Source organism: Dryobates pubescens, chromosome 18, assembly GCF_014839835.1.
Source record: "Dryobates pubescens isolate bDryPub1 chromosome 18, bDryPub1.pri, whole genome shotgun sequence".
In the NCBI taxonomy this organism is placed as follows: Eukaryota; Metazoa; Chordata; class Aves; order Piciformes; family Picidae; genus Dryobates; species Dryobates pubescens.
Window position 1 is genome coordinate 3294484 of NC_071629.1, and position 24528 is coordinate 3319011.

General features: G+C 47.4%; 1 protein-coding gene across 1 annotated transcript in view; it reads left to right on the forward strand.

Moving 5' to 3' along the window:
* Positions 1-17335, forward strand: part of BRWD3 (bromodomain and WD repeat domain containing 3) — a 68482-nt gene extending 51147 nt beyond the window's left edge. Inside the window, exons 26-40 of the mRNA XM_054169379.1 lie at positions 1432-1556; positions 2268-2350; positions 2775-2886; positions 4094-4155; positions 4244-4399; positions 5339-5459; positions 6413-6538; positions 7046-7127; positions 7480-7536; positions 8063-8203; positions 9174-9326; positions 12110-12273; positions 13362-13459; positions 13925-14083; positions 15334-17335. Of these exons, the coding sequence (XP_054025354.1) occupies positions 1432-1556; positions 2268-2350; positions 2775-2886; positions 4094-4155; positions 4244-4399; positions 5339-5459; positions 6413-6538; positions 7046-7127; positions 7480-7536; positions 8063-8203; positions 9174-9326; positions 12110-12273; positions 13362-13459; positions 13925-14083; positions 15334-16121 (2427 nt within the window). The 3' untranslated portion in view covers positions 16122-17335. The remainder of the gene's footprint in view (positions 1-1431; positions 1557-2267; positions 2351-2774; positions 2887-4093; positions 4156-4243; positions 4400-5338; positions 5460-6412; positions 6539-7045; positions 7128-7479; positions 7537-8062; positions 8204-9173; positions 9327-12109; positions 12274-13361; positions 13460-13924; positions 14084-15333) is intronic.
* The last annotated feature ends 7193 nt before the right edge of the window (positions 17336-24528 follow it).

Here is a 24528-nt window from a genome sequence, read left to right on the forward strand (position 1 = left end):
GCTGGCCAGAGCCTCATCCAGCCTGGGCTTAAACACCTCCAGGGATGGTGCCCCAACCACCTCCCTGGACAACGACTTCTCAAAGCTCAACAAACCAAGCTCTGACTTGATTGAACTTTGATGTTAGCCCTGCCACAAGCAGGACTTTGGGCTTGGTGATTCCTCAGGCATCATTTTCAACTCAAACTATTTTATGACTGCAGTTTCTCTTTTCTTAACACTAACTCATTTGGACTCCACCACTCAAAAGCTGTCTGCCAGCACCCTACAATGACCTGAACATCGAGGTTCTAGCCACTGTTTTTAATGCTGAAGTAAGACATGATGATGTGAGCACCTAAATGTATGCACAAGCTCTGATGAACAGCAAATGCAGTTTGACACCTAATTGTGTGTGTCCTTAAATCCCTAGAAGGTCAAGACTATTTTGCAACATATTTTTACCAAGTAAAAGTGTTATGGGTTGCTTGGGTAGATGTCAGGTTTGCACAGTTGGGTTGATTTCTCTTATCTTCTTGCTTTGAAACACTGAGTCCCTTAATACTGAGTGCACAGTGGTGGTGGATTTATTTCTGCTTTACTCAGATTTCAGATTAAGAGGAGCACCTCTGTGTGCTAAGATATGTGCAGGTATGTGCCAGGGGGGTTATTAACAAAAATAATCACTGCACTGCCAAAATACCCACTTCCTAGTCCCAGCTATTCACTGAGTCCAGCTGTAGTCCTCAAGGACATCATCAGTTGGAGGAAAAGGAAGTAGCATTTCCCAGTTCCTCGTCCTAGCTATTCAGTGATTCCAGCTATAATCATAGAATCAGTCAGGGTTGGAAGGGACCACAAGGATCCTCTAGTTCCACCCCCCCTGCCATGGGCAGGGACACCTCACACTAGATCAGGCTCTCTTGAAAGACATCATCAGTCTGAGGAAAAGGAAACAGCATTTCACTTAGGTTAGAGATCTTGCCACCAGCTGATGTTTGCTACCAGCTGATGTTTGCCAGGACATGAACATAAAGCCTATTGTTGAATTTCCTCTTTAAGAGGAAGCAATTCCTTTCATTCCCCCTGTGTGCTGCTACACAAGGGTGAGAGGCCCTGGCTTTGGACAGGTAGAACTTTTGGTGCCATCAGTGTGGTTCACACCAGAGTGGATATGTCCTTAGAACCTCAGAACCCACAGTTTGTGGGTATCCTGTTCATGAATCTTCCAAGAGAGTGAGCATCTTGTACTTTGTTGTGGTTGGTTGGTTGTTTTCTTTTCTAAGGTGACTGTGGCTGGCTTTCAGTATTTGGAAAAGAAAAGATGGTTCAAATTATCTGGGTAGTAAAGTGGAATTTATTCTTCTTTAATTAATATGTTTGGTATTTCTTGTGGATGATTTTGTTGTTGGCAAGTGAAAATAATGCTGTTCCATGCTGGTTGATAAATAGGAACAAGAATTTGTGAAGACTGTAGGAATTAAATATGAAGTTGGGCCTCCTACCCTCTGCTGCTTGAAGCTTGCATTCCTAGATCCAATCACAGGCAAAATGACTGGAGAATCATTTTCCATAAAGTAAGTCACTGAATCACAGAATCATGGAATGGCTCAGGTTGGAAGGGACCTCAGAGATCATCTACCCCAACCTCCTGCCCTGGGCAGGGACACCTCTCAACTAGAGCTGCCTGCTCAAGGCCTCATGCAACCTGGCTTTGAATGCCCCCCAGGGAGGAGGCAGCCACAACCTCCCTGGGCAGCCTGTGTCACAGTCTCACCTCCCTTCTACTGAAGAACTTCTTCCTAAGATCCACTCTAAACTGACTGTTCCTCAGCTTCAGACCATTCCTCCTTGTCCTGTCTCCAGACACCCTTAGGAAAAGTCCCTCTGCAGCCTTCCTGTAGGATCCCTTCAGATATTGGAAGGCAGCTCTAAGGTCCCTGTGCAGCCTTCTCTTGCCCAGGCTGAACAGCCCCAGCTGCCTCAGCCTATCCTCACAGCAGAGGTGCTCCAGCCCTTGGATCACCTTTGTGTCCCTCCTCTGGACTCTCTCCAGCAGTTCAGTGTCCTTCTTATGACTGGGACACCAGAAGTGGATGCTGATGTCATTCTTCAAGAGATTTTTCTTGCCCTTTAGAAGCTCTCCCCACCTCTTATTTTTTCTTGCAAGACCTGATGATTAGTTATTACACTGACCTTGAAAACAAATGCATGGAATTGCCTGTGTTGTGCCTGTGAAGCCATGTTTCTAGGTGCCAGAAGCAATGTTCTTTGTCTGTTTCCTGAAGGTACCATGACATGCCAGATGTTATTGACTTCCTTGTGCTGCATCAGTTTTATAATGAAGCCAAAGAAAGGAACTGGCAAATAGGTGATTACTTTTTTTCCCCACTTCCATATGTTTTGCACTATTTCTGCAGCTGTTTAATAGGACACAGCCTCTCCCTTATGTGATGTAAAGGATGGGATCACACATGGTGTTACAGTGATTGTAGGTGTTCTGCTTGCTGCTTGCTGCAATTCCTGTTGCAAATGAAGAACCCCAAATGAGAGAAATGGGTGTGAGGCCTGTGACAGCAGCAGAATCTCCTCTTGTATTGTGATTGGAGGCGTGGAGGGAGCTGTGACTGGCTAGAGATGTGCAAGCTCTCCCTTCAGGGGAAAGGCTTGATTCCTGCAGTGCAAAATGCAAGAGCTGAAATGCTTTACTTCTGAAAGGTGAAGCTGATTCCCCCCAAAGAAGTGTTTCACAGTGATTTCTGTTGCTCTTTTACTGACTGGTCTTTTCCCTGTAGGGGATAGATTTCGCAGTATCATAGATGATGCTTGGTGGTTTGGAACTGTGGAGAGTCAGCAGCCTTTCCAGGCAGAATATCCTGATAGTTCCTTCCAGTGCTACTGTGTTCAGTAAGTATTGATGTGGCTGTAGTGTGTCTCAGGTGTTCACCTGCTCTGGGTCTCATAGATGGTCACAGGCAACTTCAGTGTTGGACCTCAAGAGCTTTTTTCCCATTTGACTACATAATCAGACACTTTGGTTTTGTTTATTAAAATATGAATTTACTCATAAATATTTTAATCAGTGATCTGGATGAGGAGATCAAGGCACCCTCACTAAGCTTGCAGATGACATGAAGCTGGGTGGAAGCGCTGATCTGCTGAAAGGCAGGAAGGCTCCACAGAGGCATCTTAGTAGGTTGGGTCAATTGGCCAAGGCCAGTGGGATGAGATTCAACAAGGCCAAGTGCTGCCCAGCAGAGAAAGATCTGGATGGTGTTGGCCAACAGCCAGTATGTGTCCAGGTGGCTGAGAAGGCCAACAGCATCCTGGCTTGGATCAGCAATAGTGTGATCAGCAGGACCAGGGCAGGGGCTGTCCTCCTGTACTTGGCGCTGGTGAGGCCACAGCTTGGGTACTGGGTTCAGTTTTGGGGCCCTCACTACAAGAAAAACTTGAGGTGCTGGAGCAAGTCCAGAGAAGGACAACAAAGCTGGTGAAGGGTCTGCAGAAGAGGTCTGGTGAGGAGTGGCTGAGGGAACTGGGGTTGTTTAGTTTGGAGAAGAGGAGGCTGAGGGGAGACCTTCTTGCTCTCTACAACTCCCTGAAAGGAGGTTGGAGCCAGGTGGGGGTTGGTCTGTTCTCACTAGGAGCAACTGATAGGATGAGATGAAACAGCCTCATGTTGCACCAGGGGAGGTTTAAGTTTGATATTAGAAGAAACTTCTTCCCTGAAAACGTTCTCTAACACTGGAACAGGCTTCCCAGGGAAATGATTGAATCCCCATCCCGGGAGGTGTTCAAAAGACACAGAGATGTGGTGCTGAGGGACGTGGGTGTTAGCTCCAGACTTGGTAGAGTTAGAGAATGGTTGGACTCTGTTCTTAGAGGTCTTTTCCAACAGAAACAATTCTGTGATTCTCTAAACCAAGACTTTTGGTGTAAAGAGCAGTGCAGTGAATATACAGGAGACACAAGAGGAAAATAAGGAGTGGGGATGTAGCTGGTGTCGTGTCTTGTTTCTGACAGGCAGGACCTTTGTGTTTGAAGGCTGGTGGAGCAAAAGTATATCATTATATTCAGCTCAACATACATCTGAATGTGTTTTCTTTAACAGCTGGGACAACAATGAAAGAGAGAGGATGAGTCCATGGGACATGGAACCAATTCCAGAAGGAAGTAAGTGTGTTGAAGTTGTGTCCACGTGCAAAGTAAGGAGTTTTTTACCACTGCTAAAACTTACTGGGTTTGAATTCCTCATATTCAGCTGCTTACCCAGAGGAGGTTGGTGCTGGGGTTCCAGTGACTCCAGATGAGCTGACAGCTCTGCTCTACAAACCCCAGGAAGGAGAGTGGGGAGCCCATTCCAGAGATGAAGAATGTGAACGAGTCATCCGGGGCATTGAGCAACTGCTTTCCCTTGGTATGTTTGCAGGGAAAAGGTGGAAGGGTGAAGAGCAGGAGCCTAGTGGCACACAGGGCTGAAGAGCAGATGGGATGGAGTGGTGGGAGTTGATGTAGAGTGTTAGAAGTGGGCTCAACTAAATCACTGAAGTGAGCCAGCCTTCTCAATTCCACACAGTCTCTTTTTCAGCTGTAATCCCTTCTGTTCTGGGGCTTGCCCTACTTCCTTTCCAGTTAATGGTGATTCTGAGTGGGTCATACCCACTAGGCTGGATGTTAGGAAGAAATTCTTCACAGAAAGAGTGAATGGCCATTGGAATGGGCTGCCTGGGGAGGTGGTGGAGTCACCATCACTGGAAGTGTTTAAAAAGAGACTGGATGAGGCACTTGGTGCCATGGTTTAGTTGATTAGATGGTGTTGGGTGATAGGTTGGACTCCATGATCTCAAAGGTCTTTTCCAACCTGGTGAATTCTGTATTCTAATGTGAGCAAGCACAGCAGTGAATGAAACCCCTCCAAAACACCCAACCAACAAATCCTCACCAACAGCTACCTCGGAGCAACTCTGTCCCTGTTTAATAGCAGACTGTGATTGACATTCTGTCCTCTGCTTGTATCCAGGACACCTCTGTGTTCTTAGCTGGTGTTGCTTGTTGTAGTATTCCACTTGTTAGTGCAGATGCCATGCTGCTTGTTAGCAGTGCAGCTGGCTGTTGGTGTGCAAACCTCAGAGCTGATACTTAAATGAAAAGTGCTTCTTCAGGAGTAGTTGGCAGATGGCACAGGAAGAATCCTCCCCTTTGGGTAATGACATCAGCACCTGTGGATCTGCATTGCTGCTGCTAGAATTGCTGGAGAAGAAACCTAGAAACCTTTCTAAGGAATCTGATTATCTTATAACTTCCCCTCAGGTGTCTTCTGAAATATCTAAATTGTTCTGATCTTTTTGTCTTTCAGACATTTCTAATCCCTTTGCTGTTCCAGTGGACCTTAGTGCCTATCCCATGTATTGCACTGTTGTTGCTTATCCAACTGACCTCACCACAATCAGGAGGAGACTTGAAAACAGGTTTTATAGGTCAGTGAGATCTTTATCTGGTTGTGATCTATATTTGCTGTAGCTCCATTGAGGACAGCATGTTCAGCTGAACACTGTGTAATGCCACTGCATTTCTTCCATGAGCCATCAGCAGAAGGTCAGATTCTGTTTGGCCTTGGGTACAATGAGTCTTTTCCTGAAGAATAATCTCTTTTGGCCACATAGTTTAGGCAAAAGCTGATATAGCTGAAGGGTCCTTTTTGTTTACCATGCAGAGCTTAATCCTCTGGATGTGTTGTAGGCAGAGCATGTTTGCTTCATCTGTACCTCTGATGCCTTTAGACCAGATTCTTTCCTTGGTTTGTTTCCTCTTTTCATTCCAGTCATTGCTGATTTGAAACACCTCTGCTACAAGGGCAGGCTGAGGGAGCTGGGGCTGTTCACCCTGGAGAAGAAAAGCCTCCAGGGAGACCTAATAGCAGCCTGCCAGTACCTGAAGCGGGCTACAAGAAGGCTGCAGAGGGACTGTTTGCAAAGGACTGCTGATAGGATGAAGGGCAATGGTTTGAAATAAGAGAAGTGATTTAGATTGGAAGTTAAGAACAAGTTCTGCACTATGAGGGTGGTGCAACACTGGAGCAGGTTACCCAGGGAGGTAGTTGAGGCCTCATCCTTGGAGATATTCAAGAGCAGGCTCAACAAGGCTCTGAGCCACCTGATCTAGTGAAAGGTGTCTCTGCTGACTTCAGGACGATTGGGATAGGTGCCCTTTGGAGTTCCCTTCCAGCCCAAACCATTCTGTGATCTCTCCACAAAGCTGCTGCAGCCTGGCACGTTGGGGCAGTCAGGAGGTCGTAAGCAGAAACATCTTCCTTTGCTCTCCTACAGTATCTCTCTCTCTCTCCTCAATCTGAATTGCCTGATTCGTTTGTGGGTTTTTACTGAGCTCAGAAGGAAATTCATGGAGCTCTTCCCTTCCTTTTTGTTTCCAGGAGGATCTCTGCCCTGATGTGGGAGGTTCGCTACATTGAGCATAATGCCAGGACCTTCAACGAGCCTGACAGCCCCATAGTCAAAGCCGCCAAAATTGTCACCGACGTCCTGCTGCGCTTCATCGGGTGGGCACGCTGCTCCTCACACCCCTCCCTGCTCCCTCACACCCCTCCCTGCTCCCTCACACCCTTCTCTGCTCCCTCACACCCTTCTCTGCTCCCTCACACCCCCACACTGCTCCCTCACACACCACACTGCTCCCTCACACCCCCACACTGCTCCCTCATGCACCATGCTGCTCCCTCACACCCCCACACTGCTCCCTCACACCCCCACACTGCTCCCTCACACACCACACTGCTCCCTCACACCCCCACACTGCTCCCTCATGCACCACGCTGCTCCCTCACACCCTTCCCTGCTCCCTCACACCCCCACACTGCTCCCTGACACCCCTCCCTGCTCCCTGACACCCCACACTGCTCCCTCACACCCCCACACTGCTCCCTGACACCCCTCCCTGCTCCCTCACACCCTTCCCTGCTCCCTCACACCCCACCCTGCTCCCTCACACCCCTTCAGGTTCTGAGTTCTTGGGTTATGGATTTTGGCTTTTGTTCTGGCCCTTGCAGGGATCAGAGCTGTACTGATATATTAGAGATCTATAACAAAGTGAAAGCAGAAGATCTCAGCAGTACTGATGAGGAAGAGGAGGTAAGAGCATCAAGTCTGCCTGCCAGAACTTTGTCACCTTCTTCAGTTCAGCACTTGGAAGAAATCTGGGGGCAAAGATTGTTTGTTGAGGTTTTGTTTTATGGAGTTTTTCAGATGGCCTTGTTTAGGCCTTTCGTGTTGCTCCCCTGGGGCAGGAAAGCTGGGAAGGGACTTTTTACGAGGGCTTGCAGTGCCAGGATGGGAGGGAATGGAGTGAAGCTGATGTCTGGTTTGCTCGAGCCGCTGGTTGCTTTCAGCAGTCTCCAGGCGCTTGCCGTCGGCTGGTGCTGGTCCCTTTCACAGCGCCGGGGGCGCGGGGAGCGCGCTGTGTAACCATCACCTTTGCCTTTAGGTGGCAGAAGTCGATGTGGATTCCGACGCTCCAGGAACTTCCTCCGGTAAAAGAAGAGTGAGTAAAAACATTTCTGCTCGCTGTGGGATAGAGCAGGCACTGAAACACTCCTTTAAGTCTGGGATGGTTGTGGAGTTTCCTTCCTCCAGAGATCTTCAAAACTCACCTGGATGTGTTCCACTGTGACCTGCTCTGCAGGGGAGTTGGACTTGATGATGCCTCAAGATCCCTTCCAACCCCTTCCATTCTATGATACTGTGGTTGAACTTTTTCCTAGCATGTAGGACTCAGAGTCCTATGAATGGATGAGAAGGTAGATATAATCTGGTAACCTTTGCTCTGCATCCCCAGCAGTGTGGGCAGCAGGCCAAGGGAGGGGATTCTGCCCCTCTGTTACACTCTGCTGAGAGCCCACCTGTAGTGCTGGGTCCAGTCTGCATCTTGTGGGGCCATCAGCTACACTTTATCCTTGCTGTGATTGTAGAAGTTTGCTTTAAATCAAAATGCTGGGAAATTAGCAGGACCTTGAAGGGGGAGAGGTGAATGTTGTGTAGAGCTTTGAAATGCTGGTGCTTGCCTGCAGGTAAGGCGCCGAGTGAAAAGGCAGCCCTTGAAAGCAAGTCCTGATGCTTGGAAAGAGCAATGCAAGCAGCTGTTAAACCTGATCTATGAAAGAGAGGACTCTGAGCCTTTTAGACAGCCAGTGGATCTCTTCTCCTATCCTGTAAGTACAGCCTCTAGATTCAGTGCTTCAGAAGCCTGTTGTTCATCGCTGGGCAAAACATCCACGGCTGGTGTGTTTCAGACGTCTCCCTTTGTGAGCCGGAAAGCACCACCACCTTCTGGGCACTGATGTTCTCAGACATTACCTGTCTCAAGTAGAAATAATTACTTGAGGGCCACTGTTGTGGATTGTCAAGGGTCAGGGCTGGCCTGGCCACTAGGTGAGTGGCAGATGCTCTGTGTGAACCCCTCTGCCTTCCCAAAGGGAAGAGAAAGGGAATAAGAGAGAGAAAGAGTGATGGGTTGGAAACTAACCCAGCTTTGATGTCAGTAATAACAAGAACATGAAATAGACACAAACCAATATCAACCCCAGCCCCTGATGGCAATGATGTCACTGTCATCACTGATGCTGTGGCAGGCACCAGGGAAGTCCTAGACTGGATTTGTCAGCAGATGGAACCAGATTCAGGAACTGAATTCTGGAACTGGATTTATGACTTCATGGATCAGAATCTATGGCAGAACAGGCAGAGTCCGCCGCAGACATTGGCCATTGAAGGAGGGGCTTGACCCTGGTGCTGGCTCAGCTTTACACTGACTATGACATACATGGGCTGGAATCCCTTGCTGGTCACTTTAGGGTCATCTGAACTGTCTGCTCCACCCTGCAGGTGCTACCTTTTACTTACTGCACCCCAATGTGGCACACAGGATTTATCAGTGACCTTCTTCTGCCAGCCCTTGGTACTAACTCTAACCATCAGCAGCATCACTGCTAGAAGCAGTCTGTGAAAACAGGCCAGGAACTCCAGACAGTGCCAGCACTGGGAAGAGACTGAGCTGGAAAATGAAATCCCTGAACAGAACCAGCTCTGCTCTAACTCAGGGCAGGCCATGAGGGCAGACTTTAGTGTTCTTCTTGCTGTAGGATTTGACAGCCTTGCTTGTTTGCTTGTGTGGTCTTACAGGATTACAGAGACATTGTAGACACTCCTATGGACTTCAGCACTGTGAAAGAAACCTTGGAAGCAGGAAACTACACCAGTCCCTTGGAATTCTACAAAGATATTCGTTTAATATTCTGCAACTCTAAAGCTTACACTCCCAACAAAAAGTCTCGAGTGAGTAGCACATTTCCTTGCTTCCTTTTCAAAGCCTCTGGCCCTTGCATGACCACAGTGTCTGAAACAAGGTCTGTATCTGAAGAGCAAAGCACTGCATTGTGAGAGGGAAAAGGGCAGTAATAAAAACAAGTAATAGATGTCAGTTCTGGGAACTCTGGTTATCAGTTTGCCTTGGTCTGCTAACTCGAATCACTTCTGGGCTGCATTGCCACCTGAACTTTGTGAACTTCTGAGAAATGGTGTGGCTGCTGGTGAATATTTGTAGCAGAAGCTGATTTCCTGTTGCTTTTCTTCTTCCAGTAGCCTCATTTCCAGGAATAAATGATCAGCTTGCTAGCTGCATAGCTAGAGATAAGGATCTTTGTCAATCTCCTGCTAGTGCAAGTGTTAGGCAATATTTCTGTTACTGGAGGAGACAAGCATTATGATAGCTAAATTTTTTCTAGCTGACTTAGCATCCTTACAAAATCTTTCCCAGAGTGTTGCCTTTGTTCTCAGGTGCTAAGGTGTGTTTTTCTGAGTGCTGGAATAGAAATCTACTTAGAAAAATAAATGGATTCCACTGGAGCCCTGAACAGGGTATGGCAAGAGGGAAAGGGGAGAGCAAAATGTTAGAATATGGATATTTTGATCTGAGCTGGGTGAAACAGCTGCTAAGTGTATGAGTGGCCATGTAAAGATGGCTGTGATTTCAGCCAGCAGGACCAGAGAGGTGTCCCCCTGTACTCAGCACTGGTGACACCACACCTTGAATGCTGGCTTCAGTTTTGAGCCCCTCACTACAAGAAGGACATTGAGGTGCTGGAGTGTATCCAGAGAAGGGCAATGAATCTGGGGGAGGGCCTAGAGCTCAGGTGTTCTGAGGAATGGCTGAGAGAGCTGGGGTTGTTCAGCCTGGAGAGAAGGAGGCTCAGAGGAGACCATCTTGCTCTCTGCAACTGCCTGAAAGGACATTGGGACCTGGTGAGGGTTGATCTCTTCTTCCAAATAACAAGTGATAGGCCAAGAGAAAATGGCCTCAAGCTGTGCCAGGGGAGGTTCAGACTGGATATTTGGAACAATTTCTTCCCCAAGAGGGTTGTCAAGCCATGGAACAGGCTGCTCAGGCAGCAGTGGAGTCCCCATCCCTGGAGGGGTTTAAAGGCTGCATAGATGTGGTACTGAGGGACATGGGTTAGTGTTGGGCTTGGCAGTGCTGGATTAATGGCTGGACTCAATGATCTTAAAGGTCTTTTCCCATCTGAACCATTGCATGAGGGAAATCAGTGGAGGACTCCAAGAAAACCAGGAATCTTAGTGAGTTATTTACTGCTGCCACTCCCTGGGATCTTCCCTGTGCATTAATAACTGCACAGCTTGTGACTCAACTCCCAAATTACTTTAACAGAGTGGCCCATCAATATCCATTTGCTTAAATACTGTGAAGTGCCTCAGTGAGGTGATCCTTGCCAGAGGGCTGGGGCACACAGCTGGGCCTTCTGCCACACCAGATTCATCTGCTGCCAAATGCCAACATCCTGAGGTTTTCCAGCCCATTTTACCATCTTTGCTTATGGCATCCTGAATGGAGGCAAGAAGGGCAGGGCTTTATGTACCAAAGCTAAAGAAGGAGACAGTACTGAAATAAAAGGGTCTGGGTTAAAATTAAGTTACTGTATCAGAGGGGTTTTGTATCCAAACTGGAAGAAATGGGAAGAAGTCAGAGTATAAGATGATGATAACATCATCTTAGAATCATAGAATGGTTTGGGTTGGAAGGGCCCTCCAAAACTCACCCAGTCTAACCCCACTGCAGTCAGCAGGGGCATCTTCAGCTACATCAGGTTGCTCAGAGCCTTCTCAAGCCTGATCTTGAATAGCTACAGGGATGGGGCCTCAACCACCTCCCTGGGCAGCCTGTTCCAGTGTTCCCTCACCCTCATGGTACAGAACTAGTGCCTAACATCCAATCTAAATCTGCTCTTCTCTCATTTCAAACCATTGTCCCTTGTCCTATCCCTGCAGGCCTTTGCAAACAGTCCCTCTGCAGCCTTCTTGTAGCCCCTACCAGGTACTGGAAGGCTGCTGTTAGGTCTCCCTGGAGCTTTCTCTTGGTGGTGGTGATGTGATTTTCAGGGGGCTGAATGCACCAGGAGGATGTGGGTATAAGGAGGGAGTCAAGAACTTCACTGTATTTGTGCTGAGTTTGAATTATTATGTGTTGTAACTCAAACACATCCAAGGTAAGATCAGGAACAGAAGTCAACAGTCTGAAACAGGGAGAAAGAGCTGTGAGTGAAGTTCTGGGTGAGGCTACAGAAAGAGGCCAGAAAACTGCTTTAAGGGGTTTGACATCTGGCATTTGACATAGGAATGAGGATATTTTAGTTGGCTTCTGCATGCAGCTTTGTGGGGCTGGTGTAAGGACTTGTCACTAAGGAATTAAAGCAAAACCAAAAGGGGAGGGGGGGCAGCAAAGCTCAGTTGTTTTTCCCTTGGGACTTGGGGTTATCTCACGGCGTGGTTCCATGCTCCGTGGAGATTAAAAGAGGAGGCTGGATTTCAGTAATCTCTATATCCATTCTCCTTTGACTCTGTCAATATTTTGTACTATAAGTAATTAAATCTTTCTGTGAGAACACTTCCTGTTGCAAGACCAGACCTGTACCATGGAAGGAAAGAACCTGCCAGCTGAGTGTCACCATCAACTTTCCTTTATTTATTTAGCTTTTTTCCCCCCACTTTGCTGATCTTCTGCTTATTCAACTTCCAATCAGCATAACCATGCTTTCTTCTTCCAGATTTACAGCATGACACTTCGACTCTCTGCCTTATTTGAAAACCACATGAAAAATATCATCTCTGAGTACAAGTCAGCAGTGCAGTGCCAGAAGAGGAAAAGGCCACGCTACCGAAAGCGGCTGAGGAGCAGTAGCAGCTCGCCCTCAACTAGCAGAGCATCGAGGTAACAGAATGCTTGGGAGAGCTGCTGCTGGTGCCCCTGCAGATGACAGTGGCAGACAGGTGTCTGTGAGGAAGCACTCAGTGGCAGCACTGCTCCTTCCCTGATGTTGTTGCTGTTGTGGGGGATGAAGTCAGGAGCTTGAGTTCCATGCTCAGTTTGGAGTTTGTGCACAATGCTCGCAGTGAAAGACAGCGTGATGAGAAGTTGTTCTGCTGGAACAGGAAGTGGAAGAGCAAACTTCTTTTTGCCTCTGTACAGTAATTGTGTTTAGTAATGGTTTTCTGACTTCTGCATCAGGTGTTATCTAAGTCAAGGGAGGGGATTTTCCTGCTTTCCTCTGCTGAGACCCCCACCTGCAGCGCTGGGTCCGGCTCTGGAGTCCTTGGAACAGCAGCTCCAGAGGAGGCCGCATCAATAACCCAAGGGCTGGAACCCCTCTGCTCTGAGGCCAGGCTGAGAGAATTGGGGTTGTTCAGCCTGGAGAAGAGAAGGCTCCAGGGAGACCTTCTTGTGGCTTTGCAGTACTGAAAAGAGGCCTTTAAGAAAAGATGGGACAGATTGTTTTTTCAGCAGGGCCTGCTGTGACAGGACAAGGGGTGATGGGTTTAAACTAAAAGAGGGAGATTTAGGCTAGATAGAAGGAAGGCATTTTTTCCACAGAGAGTGTTGAGACCCTGGCCCGTGTTGCCCAGAGAGGTGGTGGATGCCCTGTCCCTGGAACCATTCCAGGTCAGTTTGTCTGGGGCTCTGAGCAACCTGCTCCAGTTGAAGATGTCCCTGCTGACTGCGGGGGGTTTGGACTAGATGACCTTTAATGGTCCTTCTAACCTGAAAGATTCCATGATTCTATTCTAAGTGGAGTGTTTGTTTTGAAAGGTGAGAGAAAATCTTGTTCTTGCAAGCTCATATCCCTTTAGCAAACAGAATGATACTGTAACCGTTTTCAGTGTGCAAGCAGTGGGAGAAAGAGATCACTTGTGGTATGCAGTTGCTGTGGAAAGCAAGGCACTTTGCAGGGGAAATTGGTTTTGAGTTTGAGTCTCTTGGTACTCACAGTTTTATCTCTCTGGGATGTTTTGTGTCTTCAGCCCAAAAGGGAAACAGAAGCAGATGAAGATTCAACCCAAGCCCAACCAGAATACCTCACTGCCTTTGACCAGGACTAGTTCTTCAGTTTCATCTCATGGTGAGGAAAATGTTTCTAAGTGCATCCTGTCTCTTGCAGCAGCTTGTGTGGGCAGATTGAATTTTATGTTCATGAGACACATGCAAAAGCCACCTGCTGAGAGAGCAAGCAGCAAGGTCATGGTAATCAACGTTGTCTGTAGGTTGGGTTATGTTGAACTTGTCCCTTGGTGAGGGTCAGAGGGTAGGGAACCTAGGCCTGCTCTTGGTAAGAATTAACCTAGTGACAGGAGCCTGGACTTCCTGGACATGGGCTGCTCTCACACAGCCGTTGCAAAGGCACTGAGCTTACTTTGGATGACATCCTGGAGGAATCTGTATCTTCGTGACTGCAGAGGCAGATTAACCTCCTGACTTGGGCTAACTCAGGTGATACAAAACCTCCTCAGAAGGCTCTGCATTGCAACCCTATAAATAACTAGAGGGTAAACATTTCTCTGTCACATTAGTGGTGTCCTGTCTAAAGTTTCAGATACAGCAGAAGAACCTCTAGGTTCAGCCACTGGTGAAGAGCTGGAAGGTCAGCCATCTTCCTCAGGCTCAACTGCACAGAGCCGAAGTGGAAATATCATTGATCCAGGGAAAAGCAGGCCCATCAGGAGCAAATCTACACCAGTGAAACAAGGTGAGGAATGGTCACTCTCCTGGTCTTGGAGTGGCTGCTTTCACTAGACATGGGAGATGCTGCTTCTGTCTGATGCTTATGATGTTGTCAGCTGAGTCTAGAGTTATGCTGTGTTCCCAAACCATGCTAAACAGTTGGACTTCCCTTTCTTCTTCCAGTTCTGTGGTCTCCTGTCTGAGGAGTGATGTGCACACAATGCACTTGAGGTCCTTTGAAATTCCTCCAGACAGAAAAGCTTGTTTGCTCTTAAACTTCTCGAGAATCACATTTCTTTTGGGAGTCACAACAAAGCAAAGCAAACCAAACAGATCTTCAAGTGAGGTCCTTTAAAATTGCTCCAGACAGGAAAGTTTGATTACTTTTAACCTTCTTGAGAATTACACTTCCCTTAGGAGTTACAAAAAAAGCAAAGCAAAGCAAACCAATCTTCCACGTTGAAACCAAGGATGAAAGGAAGTTGTAAATATTTCAATCTTAATCATGACTAATTGGTTGTGATTAGAGGGGAAATACTGCCCAAGCTGTCTCTGGGACAGAGACAAACTAGTAACCAGACTTTTCACTGAGCTGGGTGATGGGTGAGCCTTGGCTGAAAGCCTGAAGCCTTTCTCTGCTGTAGCAGTGTGGTATGTTGCAGGTGAGCTCTTTGTATCCTGTGTTTAAAGAAGATATTTAATCACTCTGAAAACATGCAGTGTTTTGGGTGCCAGGCCACCAGGAGCCTTTCTACATTTTAGTTAAGTTGCTCAGCAATCCTAGTGAGCTTTCCTGGGCTATTGTCTTGAAACTCTGCTTGCCACAAGTGTTTCCTGCACTAAGCCTTCTGAGAACATGCATCTGATAGGGAATAAATACTGCTTGCAGAGCGGTCTTTATTGAATATAGGTTTGAAGTGGATTATAGAAGGGGTTTTTTTGCCTGTTTGCACCTTGGGCAGTACTGGGCATTTAGCTAAATGTTAGATGTTTGTGTCTAACCTAGTCACCCTGGATCTGCACTGAACAGAGTCAGCAGAGTTTGCAGTGCTTGCTTCCAGACAAGGTGATCTGTGTTTGCTTTGTCTGATAAATTTTCCCTTAGAGCACCTGTTTGTCTCCACAGCATATAAAGGTCATCTGTGGTGAGTAGCTCAGAGCTGGACCATTTCCAGAGCACAGCCCAAAGGCAGATGAGGCAAATCCCACTTTGTGTATCCTCTTTGGCTGGGGCACGGTGCTGATAACTGATGGGGTTGTTTTGTGTTTGCTTAGATCACTCTCCTGATGGACCGCTCACAAACGGCGATGGCAGAGAACCTCGGGCGGGCGTCAAGAGGAAGCTGCTGAGCGCATCAGAAGAGGATGAGCATCTGGAGGAGGTGGAGGAAGAGGAGAAGAAGAAGAGAGAATTAAAGGAAAAATCTGGTTTATCTTCATCAGAAAGCGGGGAGTCAGGATCCAGTTCCAGCTCTGAGAGCAGAAGCGGCTCCGATTCGGACTCGGAGTCGACGTCTCGAACGGATCAGGATTACATCGACGGCGACCACGACTACAGCAAGGTGGTGCAGTCCAAAAAACCCAAAAGGAAGCTCAAAAGGAAAATCAGCGGTGGGAAACGGAACTGGCAGGGCAGAGGGACAGGGAGGAGAGGTAGATGGGGGCGGTGGGGCAGGTGGAGTCGAGGGGGAAGAGGCGGTAGAGGCGGAAGAGGCTGCGGCAGGGGAAGAGGCGGCGGCCGGGGAGGAAGAAGAGGCCGAGGGGGGCGAGGAGCTTCCCGAGGAGCCAGCAGAGCGAAGCGCGCCCGCATCACAGACGACGAGTTCGAGAACCTCTTCGGAGGGCAGTTTGGGGAGAACATGTTTGGGGGGAGGTTCAGCAGGCCACCCCGCATCAAGACGAGGAACGAGGGCAGGAGGACCGTCCTGTACAACGACGACTCCGACAACGACAACTTCGTGCACACCGAGGATCCTTTGAACCTTGGTACTTCCAGGTCAGGCAGGGTGAGGAAAATGACAGAAAAAGCCAGGGTCAGCCATCTCATGGGATGGAATTATTGACAAAGCAAAACAAAAACAAAACAAAACAAAAACTTTTGGAACACTTTAAAAACAAAAAAAAAAAAGGAACTTCTAATGGCCTTTTACTGCAGGGATTTTACCAGAGATAAAATATCTACCGAGCAAGTCGTGCGGGGACTCCACTCACCTTTCACAGTGGTGCTTTTCCATGATGTCAGTTTTTGCATTTGTTTGAAGCTCCAGCTTTGCCACACTTCATTGGTCAGAACAAGCCTTAGTCATTAGGCCTTAAATTAACAGAAATTCTTCCCCACACACTACCAGTTCATCCCATTAAAAAAGAGGCTTCCGGCTTCTCAATAAGAACCTGATGGTTTCCAGTCACCGATTCTGACTTCTCTCTCTCTCTCTCTCTCCCTCTTCCTCTCTCCTTCGTTTGTTTTTGGTTTTGTATGATAGAACTAGCACCTTCTTACAGAGTTTTTATGTGGGTTCTGCCATAAATCCTTATACACAGTAATAATTATAACTTTTTGCACAATACACCAATCCTAAAGGCAGCTATAAAATGTTTACAGTTTCTATATCGTAAGAAGGATCTGGATTATTTTACTCTTCCCAGGCCAAACGTGGATGGATTGTGCTGAACTGAAGTATGTCTATACTTACAGTTTAGGGGGAAAGGAGGGGGGGGTGGGGGGTGTTCCTGACATGCTTTCTACGGCTTCTTTTCTTCATGTACAAAGTGACAAAGGGTTGGTGCCTTGTAAATATGTAGCAAACCTTCGATGTGGTGTGTCCTATGTGTGCATTAACTTTATTAAAAAAGAGAATACTTGAGAAGTTATCAATATCCAGACACAAAAGACAACAAAAGAAAGGTGCCAAATGCAACAGTTAACTCGCATCTGTTTTCTGGTTTGGTTTGCTTCGTTCCTCTTTTTGCCCTCTCCTCTTTGTTATAGGGTTTCAATAGAGGTTGTGCAGCTAAGGGGTGACTTCAAGAGTTTGAAAGGTTCCTCCTCTTCAAAGCATAAGGTGATTTTGTTTGAATTTTTTTTTGTTGTTTTAATTGTAGCTCAGCTACCTCTCTTTACAACAACTACTGGAAACGTGAAAGGAAACAGATGCTGTTCATCAGCACCTGGTGAGGAAGAGGCGAGAAGGGGCGTAGAGGGATGGAGTTGCTCGTGAAGTTGTAGAGTAAAATACCTTCATTACATTTCTCCAGTGAGGACAAATCTAGGTGCTGGTCAGAGTTTGCAGCAGCAGACTGTTTTCAGCAGATGGGCAGCCTGCCTCCCCCACCTTCCTGCTGCCGCTTGCTCGGTGCAAGGCTCTGTTTGGTTTAGTTTGCTCCTCGCAGGCGCCGAGGGAGCGGGATGGAGTTTGGGTACCTCGGGGGGCTGGCAGTACAGAGAAGCTCCTGTGCTCATCCTCCAGACAGACTCTGGCATCTTAAGCTTCCTGAAGAGAATTGATGTTGCACTGTACTCTTGCTCTCTGTCAAAACTCAGACTTGAAAGCAGAGGAGTCATGTTGGTAGTGATTAGTAGAGTGTGTCAGCACCTTTGTGGCGTCGCTCCTCGGTGACCAGCAGCAGGTGTTCGGCGTAGGCTGAGCTGGAGATGAGCAGCCTCTTACTGCCTAGGGTCTGGCTGGAATATAGCTGGGACTTAATCCTCTCCCGTTGTCTGAACCAATCTGGCAGTACTGGCTTGGTTGAGAGAGTTGAGTTCTTACAGAGAGAACAAACTAAAAGAGACTTGAAAGTTCTGGTGGAGTTTTTCTTTAACCTTTCATCCAATATCCTGCAGTTCTGTGCATAGCTTGGTCAATAATTCTGCAAACCCTCAGGCAGCAAAGAGTGACCCCTGGCTACTCTCAGATGCAGAAGGAATTTAGTTTTTTGGACTTTCTATATGAAGAACTAGCTATTTTATCTCTCTTTAAAAAAAAAACAACAAAACAACTAAATAATCCTAGTGAGATGCAAAATGACTTGAATAAAACACAGAGGTTTAGTTTTGTGCTGGAGGAGAGTTTATCCTGAATTGCTCAGAGCATTAATGTGACTTTATGGTACAGTACAAAAGAAAAAACAGCCTTTTAATTTTTGAAGGGATGCTTTGAATCAGCTGGAATTGATTTCTGGACTTGATTCAGTTGTGTTTGCATGGCAGGGAGAGAAAAGAAGTGCAGAGGCTCTCCTAGTTCTGATTCAGTTGTGTTTGGATTGGGGGGAGAGAAAAGCTGTGCAGAGGCTCCTAGTTCTGATTCAGTTGTCTTTGGATTGGGCAGGGAGAAATGCAGTGCAGAGGCTCCTAGTTCTGATTCAGTTGTGTTTGGATTGGGGGGAGAGAAAAGAAGTTCAGAGCCCGTCCTAGTTCTGATTCAGTTGTGTTTGTGCTGGGGGGGAGGGGTTGTGGGGAAGAAGTGCAGAGGCTCTCCTAGTTCTGTGTTGGGTTTTAAAATAGAATCAGCTGTCCTGTCACCTCTCTCGTGTATCTGTATGTGTATATATACACACATGTTTATTTATAAGCAATGTATTCTTCCTTTGACTGATCCTTCTACATATGGTAAGCAGGAGTAGCATGTACACCTCAGTGCACAGCCAGAGTCAGACCCTCCTTTAGTTCAGTCCCCTTCAGCTGAGGTAACACTGGGATCTCTCTTCTAAAGCCTGAAAACCTTGAAATGCAACCAACCAAACAAATGCTTCTCCCAGATTTCTGCCTGGCTGAAAAGCCACCTTATTTATTTTGTGTGAGGGGTTTGGGGAGAGAGAGAAACGGTGTGGATTTGGATTCCAGAGAAATCCCTTTGCTTTGGGGTTTTTATTTTCCCCTCCTAAATTTGTGTATTTTTAGCAGCAGCTAGAATAATATGAACTATGTTCTTGAAATGGACTTTTTCTGTGTACTGAAGTACTGTGAAGATAACAGTGAAGCATCACTTTGCTGTGGTGGCGTAAGTATCAGTCACATGTGTCACCTGGTGCAGAGCTAGGCAGCAGGGTGTGCTAGAACAACAGAACTATTGCTTAGTGTAAAAACAAAACAGAAGAGAACAAACAAACAAAAAATCCCCACCAAAAAACCCAACCCTTTTTTTTTGTGTGTGTGCATGAGAACCTTTCCTAAGCATGAAAGAAATAACCTGGGTTTAGAGGTGTTGTTTTCACTCGGGTTTGTAGCTGGGTTCTTCCTCTCGGTTAGGCAGTTGATTTCTGGTAGCCTCCTCCTGTGGAATGATGATCATTTCCTCGAAACTTAAACACTTGCAAACTCCAGATCCCACCAGGAGCCACTTCTGGTTGCAGAACTTCTGGTTGTATCAACCCGAGAGGTGCAGCAGAAGCAGCAGAATGATGTAAGCCTTGCAGCATGTGGCTCCCCAAGCCAAACCCTGGCTGCTCAGCCAGCATCTCGAGCTTCTGGCTGGCTGTGCTGCCTGGTGTGTGGCAGTCAGGACCACAGCCCCTCTCCTTCTGCTTTTAATAAGCTCTAAAACTCTGCTTAAGACAAGAGTTTGAAGGTCTGAGTGGGCATCAGGCTTCTGAAGGCTAAGAAGGCTGCGGGCAGGCTGTGGGTCCCTCTGCTGCTGTAGCATGAATTCCTGGGCATTGCTGCTTTCTCTAGATGTACAGTCTTGTGTGGTCCCTCATCACTTGCCAGGGCAACTTGAGGGCATTCAGAGACACCTCATAGAACAGGGCCAGTGTCCTGTTTTATTAGCCCCTCACGTATCATCCTCTGTGGAGGAAGGGCTGAAGGGCTGGTCTGCAGCTTTGTTCTCTGACTTCTCCTGGCTACAGATCTGCTCTGTCTGCTCCCAGTTCTTTCCACCCAGGGCATGAATGACAAAAGCTGGCTTTGCAGCAGTGATGTGCTGCTGTTTCAGTTCAGTCCAGTCTTTGCATGCTCTTTTCCCTCTTGGCCATGCTCCATCTCTGCTCTTTATTGCCCCTCTTGTTATTTAGGATGCTTTTTGGGGAGCTTAGGATACCTTGGTGAATGAATTCTGGTTTGGCTAGATTAAGATTAAATTCTTTCTAGTCCACTTTTCCCCCCAAGGCTTTCCATGTTTTTTAGATCTACTTTCTCTTGTTGACCAGTAACATTCCCAGATTTAATGACAATGGGGAAGGTTTGAGGGCTGCCACCTTGGCTGCTCTGCACTTCAGTGGCAAACTACAGCCCACACGGAAACGCTGCTGGATCCCGTGGGGAGGCCAGCAGCAGTGCTACCTAAAACCTTGCTTGGTTCAACCCCCTGTCCCTTAACACATCTCTGCTGAATGAGTCCTGTTTTCCCCCTTGCTGTGTGGCTCACAGTTGCTGTAACCCCTGCAGAAGTCCTGCACTTCCAGCCTCATCTTTCTCTTCCGAATAACCCACAAAAGCTTTCTGTTGGTGCTTGAGCTCTGGTGGGTCTGAGCAGTTTGATCACTTCTCCCTCTTTTCTTATCACTCCTTCCATCATCAGCTAAGCTGAGGCCACCCTTCCTCTTCCCAGCCAACCCCAGCCTACAGATAAATAGAATACTGAGAGAATTTATGGAGGGTTTTTCTGGCTTCTTAAGATGTTGTGTTCTGTTGTGTGTTTCAAGTTTCCCTGAGTGTTTTCTTAAGCAAACACCTTGGCTGCTTCTGCTCCACAGCAGAAAGGCTATGGAGACACAGAGCACTGCAAAGAGCTGCCACCGGCTGCATCCTCAAGAGAGTTTTTGAGCAATCCAAAAGATGTGGAAGAAGCAACTGCAGCGTGTTGCTTTTGACACTCTGGAGGCTCTCTTGTCTGCCAGAAACGAGATGAACCTTGTTGAGCCTTTGAAAAGGCAGCTCCTGGGTGTCTGGGGTGTTTCTGGCAGCCATTCACAATCACATAGTGTTAATGCAAGAAAACAAGCTGAAATCACTGATTTCTTAGAACAACTTGATGAAGAAATTCTCCCCCATGAGGGTGGTGAGACACTGGCACAGGTTGCCCAGGGAGGTGGTGGAAGCCTCATCCCTGGAGGTTTTTGCAGCCAGGCTGGATGTGGCTGTGAGCAACCTGCTGTAGTGTGAGGTGTCCCTGCCCATGGCAGCAGGGTTGGAACTGGCTGATCCTTGAGGTCCCTTCCAACTTGAACAATTCTATGAATCTCCTTCACCTGAGCAGTGAATGCCAGGGCAAAGTGAATAGCTGTGGGGTTAAGGATGTCTTGCCAGCCCTGCCATGGAGTCTCCTGCTACCCTTGCCCTATGTCATGGGTTCAGCGGTTTTGCCACGTGCGTTTACATTTCTGGATTTTGGTCCTTTCACCCCATCAGGCAGAGTTCCCTACAACCCTGATTCTTCCCCTGCTAGCCTGAAGTGGAGCAGTTTCCAAACCCCTGGGTGATTCTGTGCTTAGTATGGTAGGGAGCTGTCCTTGTGTTCTTTGCAGTATGCATCCTAGAAACTTAGCACGCTTGTGTGCTAGATCACTTCCAACGGCCCGAGGCTCACACACAGCAAAAAGCAAACTCCTTTCTGTACAGTAAATAACAGCCTGCAGAATTTACTCTAAAATGGTCTTTTTCCCCCCCTTTTTCCTTTCTTTTTTATTTTTTTCCTTTTCTTTTAGTAATAGAGACTCAAAAGACCTGTTGGAAGCTTGTACATTTTCACTCTGTCATGTTCAGCCCACAGCAATCTTTTAACTGTGCTACTAATCCCTGACAAATTCGGTTTCCAGTGGAATTGCTGTCACAGCCTTAATTAACTCCTTTAAGTGTTATCAAAATGGTGCTTAAATAAGTTGATGTGCATGGATGTGGGTACCTGGTATGAGTTTGTGAAGGTTCAGAGGAAAACTGAGCGGCTCAGTGCTGTGCTTGCGAGTCGATGGCCCCTTGCTAGGTGACTCCTGCCACATTTGAGAATGGGCAAATGTGGAAGTACTTGGACAATGAATGAATTGATGCTTAAACCCATGGACAATTAAGAGCAGCTTCTTGGGGTCTGGCTTGTGGACTGGCAAGTGCTGTGGATCTTCCTGAGCTTGGTGTCTGTGAGGAGCTGTTGTGAGGGAGCCACGGGCCGGAGTATCAGCAGGAGGAGGTTGGTGTTGCGACCTCTGCCCTGCAGCTGCACTCCTCTTTGGCAGACCAAACCAAAACCCAACGTTTCTCTTCCTAAAATGCCTCCTCAGAGAGTGCTGCCTGCTGGGATATCTTCAGAGACTGGCCCCTGATGATGATGATGATATGTTTTTGGTGTCTGTAGGAACCCTACCAGAGGCTCTTCGTTCCTCCACCGGCCGTTCCCGCAGCCTTCAGCCGGAGCCACGGCATTTAGGCTTTCTAAGGGTCACTTCCTGGGCGGCTGCAAACTCCTCCAAACAAATGCACAAAGCTATGAGAATTTTATGTGGTTTATGAGTTTTTAATTCTAATCTTCTTTATTTTTTTTGGGGGGGTGGGGGGGTGGGGGGGGTGGGTGTTCTTTTTTTTTCCCCCCCTCCCAGGTGATATTTATGCCCATATCTCCACATCTGCTATCTCAGGTCCCTTTAAATGAAATGCTTCAGGGATTTTGATGCCACTCGTTGGCAGACCAAATGTAATATTTATATGCAATGAGCTGTTTAGTTTTTTGTATTGTACAGATGTAAATTTGTAAAGATTTTTTTCTAGAGGTTTGGTGGTTTTTGGTTGTTTTTTTTTTTTTCCTTTGGGGGTGTTTCTTTGGGGGGGTTTTGGTTTTTTTTTTTGGTTGGAAGTCACTTCTGTAATCTAGGATGTTTTGTGTTTTCTTTTGGTTGGTTTTTTTTTTTCCAGCTGTGGGATTGTCTTAATAAAAAGAAAAAAAGATTAAAAAGAAAAGCTAAACTCTTCCTTTGGGTGTTTCTTTTTTTTTTTTTTTTTGGCATTGCTTACTGAATAGTTTAGAGGTTAAAAGGACAAAGAGGTTTCAAATGGAGTAGTTTTCAGTGCAAGAAGTGCACTGAAAGCAGTGTTTCCGGTGCTTCAGCTGGTTAAACTGGTGCTTAGGAGAAAGGAAACTTCTCCACACTGGATGTAGAAACTTTAGAACAAACTCTGCAGATCCTCAGGACAGGATGGAGGTCCTCGAGGGCAAGGACTCAGTAAGGTCTGTCCCAAATCAGTCCTGTTTTCCATCCAGCCTAGGGAAGAGAAGGCTCCAGGGGGACCTTAGAGCTGCCTTCCACACCTGAAGGGATCCTACAGGAAGGCTGCAGGGGGACTTTTCCTAAGGGTATCTAGAGACAGGACAAGGGGGAATGGTTTGGAGCTGAGGGAGAACAGGGTTAGACTGGAGCTGAGGAAGAAGTTCTTCAGTACAAGAGCAGTGGGACTGGAACGGGTTGCCCAGGGAGGCTGTGGATGCCTCCCCGCTTAGGCGTGTTCCAGAACAGGTTGGATGAGGCCTGGAGCAGCTGAGTCTAGTTGAGAGGTGTCCCTGCCCATGGCAGGGGGAGGTTGGAGTAGATGATCTCTAAGGTCCCTTCAAACCTAAGCCATTCCAGGATTCAATGATTTCTTGGGAAACTACATGAAATTGTTTTCTGGGGTGACAGACCTGTGCAGACCTCAAACAGCACCAGTGTGGGTCAGCAGGAGGAGGAGGAGGAGGAGAAGTTTTCTGTCCCATCAAGAGACACAGGTCTGCTCTGGTGATGAGATTCAGCTCCAGGAGGGAAGTTCTGCCTTTTGTTAAAAGGGGTATTTAATGTGAAACACAAAACTCCTTTTCCCCTCACTGTTCTTGCCCTGTGGTTCAATGGCAGTGATAATATTGTTTAAACAGGGCTTTCCCTGCGTAAGCAGCACTCACAGCTGGGGATGGCTGGTGCCAGGCTTGCCTGGAAGCTCCTTGCTGTGGGGGCCAGTGTGGCTTGATGTTGCCCCTTGGGGCTGAGTGTCTCAAGTTTGGCCAGGGGCTGATGCTGAGCACCAGCAGCAAGCAGTTAAAACAGCAAAGCTTGGTGAGGCTGACCCTGTGATGTCCCAAATGCAAGCAGGGAGGGGCTGGGGACTATCCCACGTCTGTGCTTCCTACATGAAGTCTTCAAAGCCTTTGTGTCACATCAGGCAGAGGCAGTTGCAGTTTCAGAACCAGTTGGTTCAGGTGTTAGCTCCTCAGGGTCAGCCTGTCCTGGGCCATTCAGCTCTCCCTCAAGCCTGTCTCACCCCATCTTGCTCTCACAGTAAGAGTAGTTTGGCTTTGCCCCTCTTTAATCCCTTGATATTTCATTGCACTGATTGAAATAGGGGCACATGGAAATTCCTGTCGGGTTCAGATTGCATTCCCCAGGCCTCAGGAACAGAAGGGATTGTTTTATTTTCTTCTCTTGACCTTGTTGGTTACAGAGACCAAAATGAAACTTGGTTTGCACTAATGCTGGAGCTCCCCTTCTAAGGGCATCCATGAAGGGGAATTGGGAGGAATC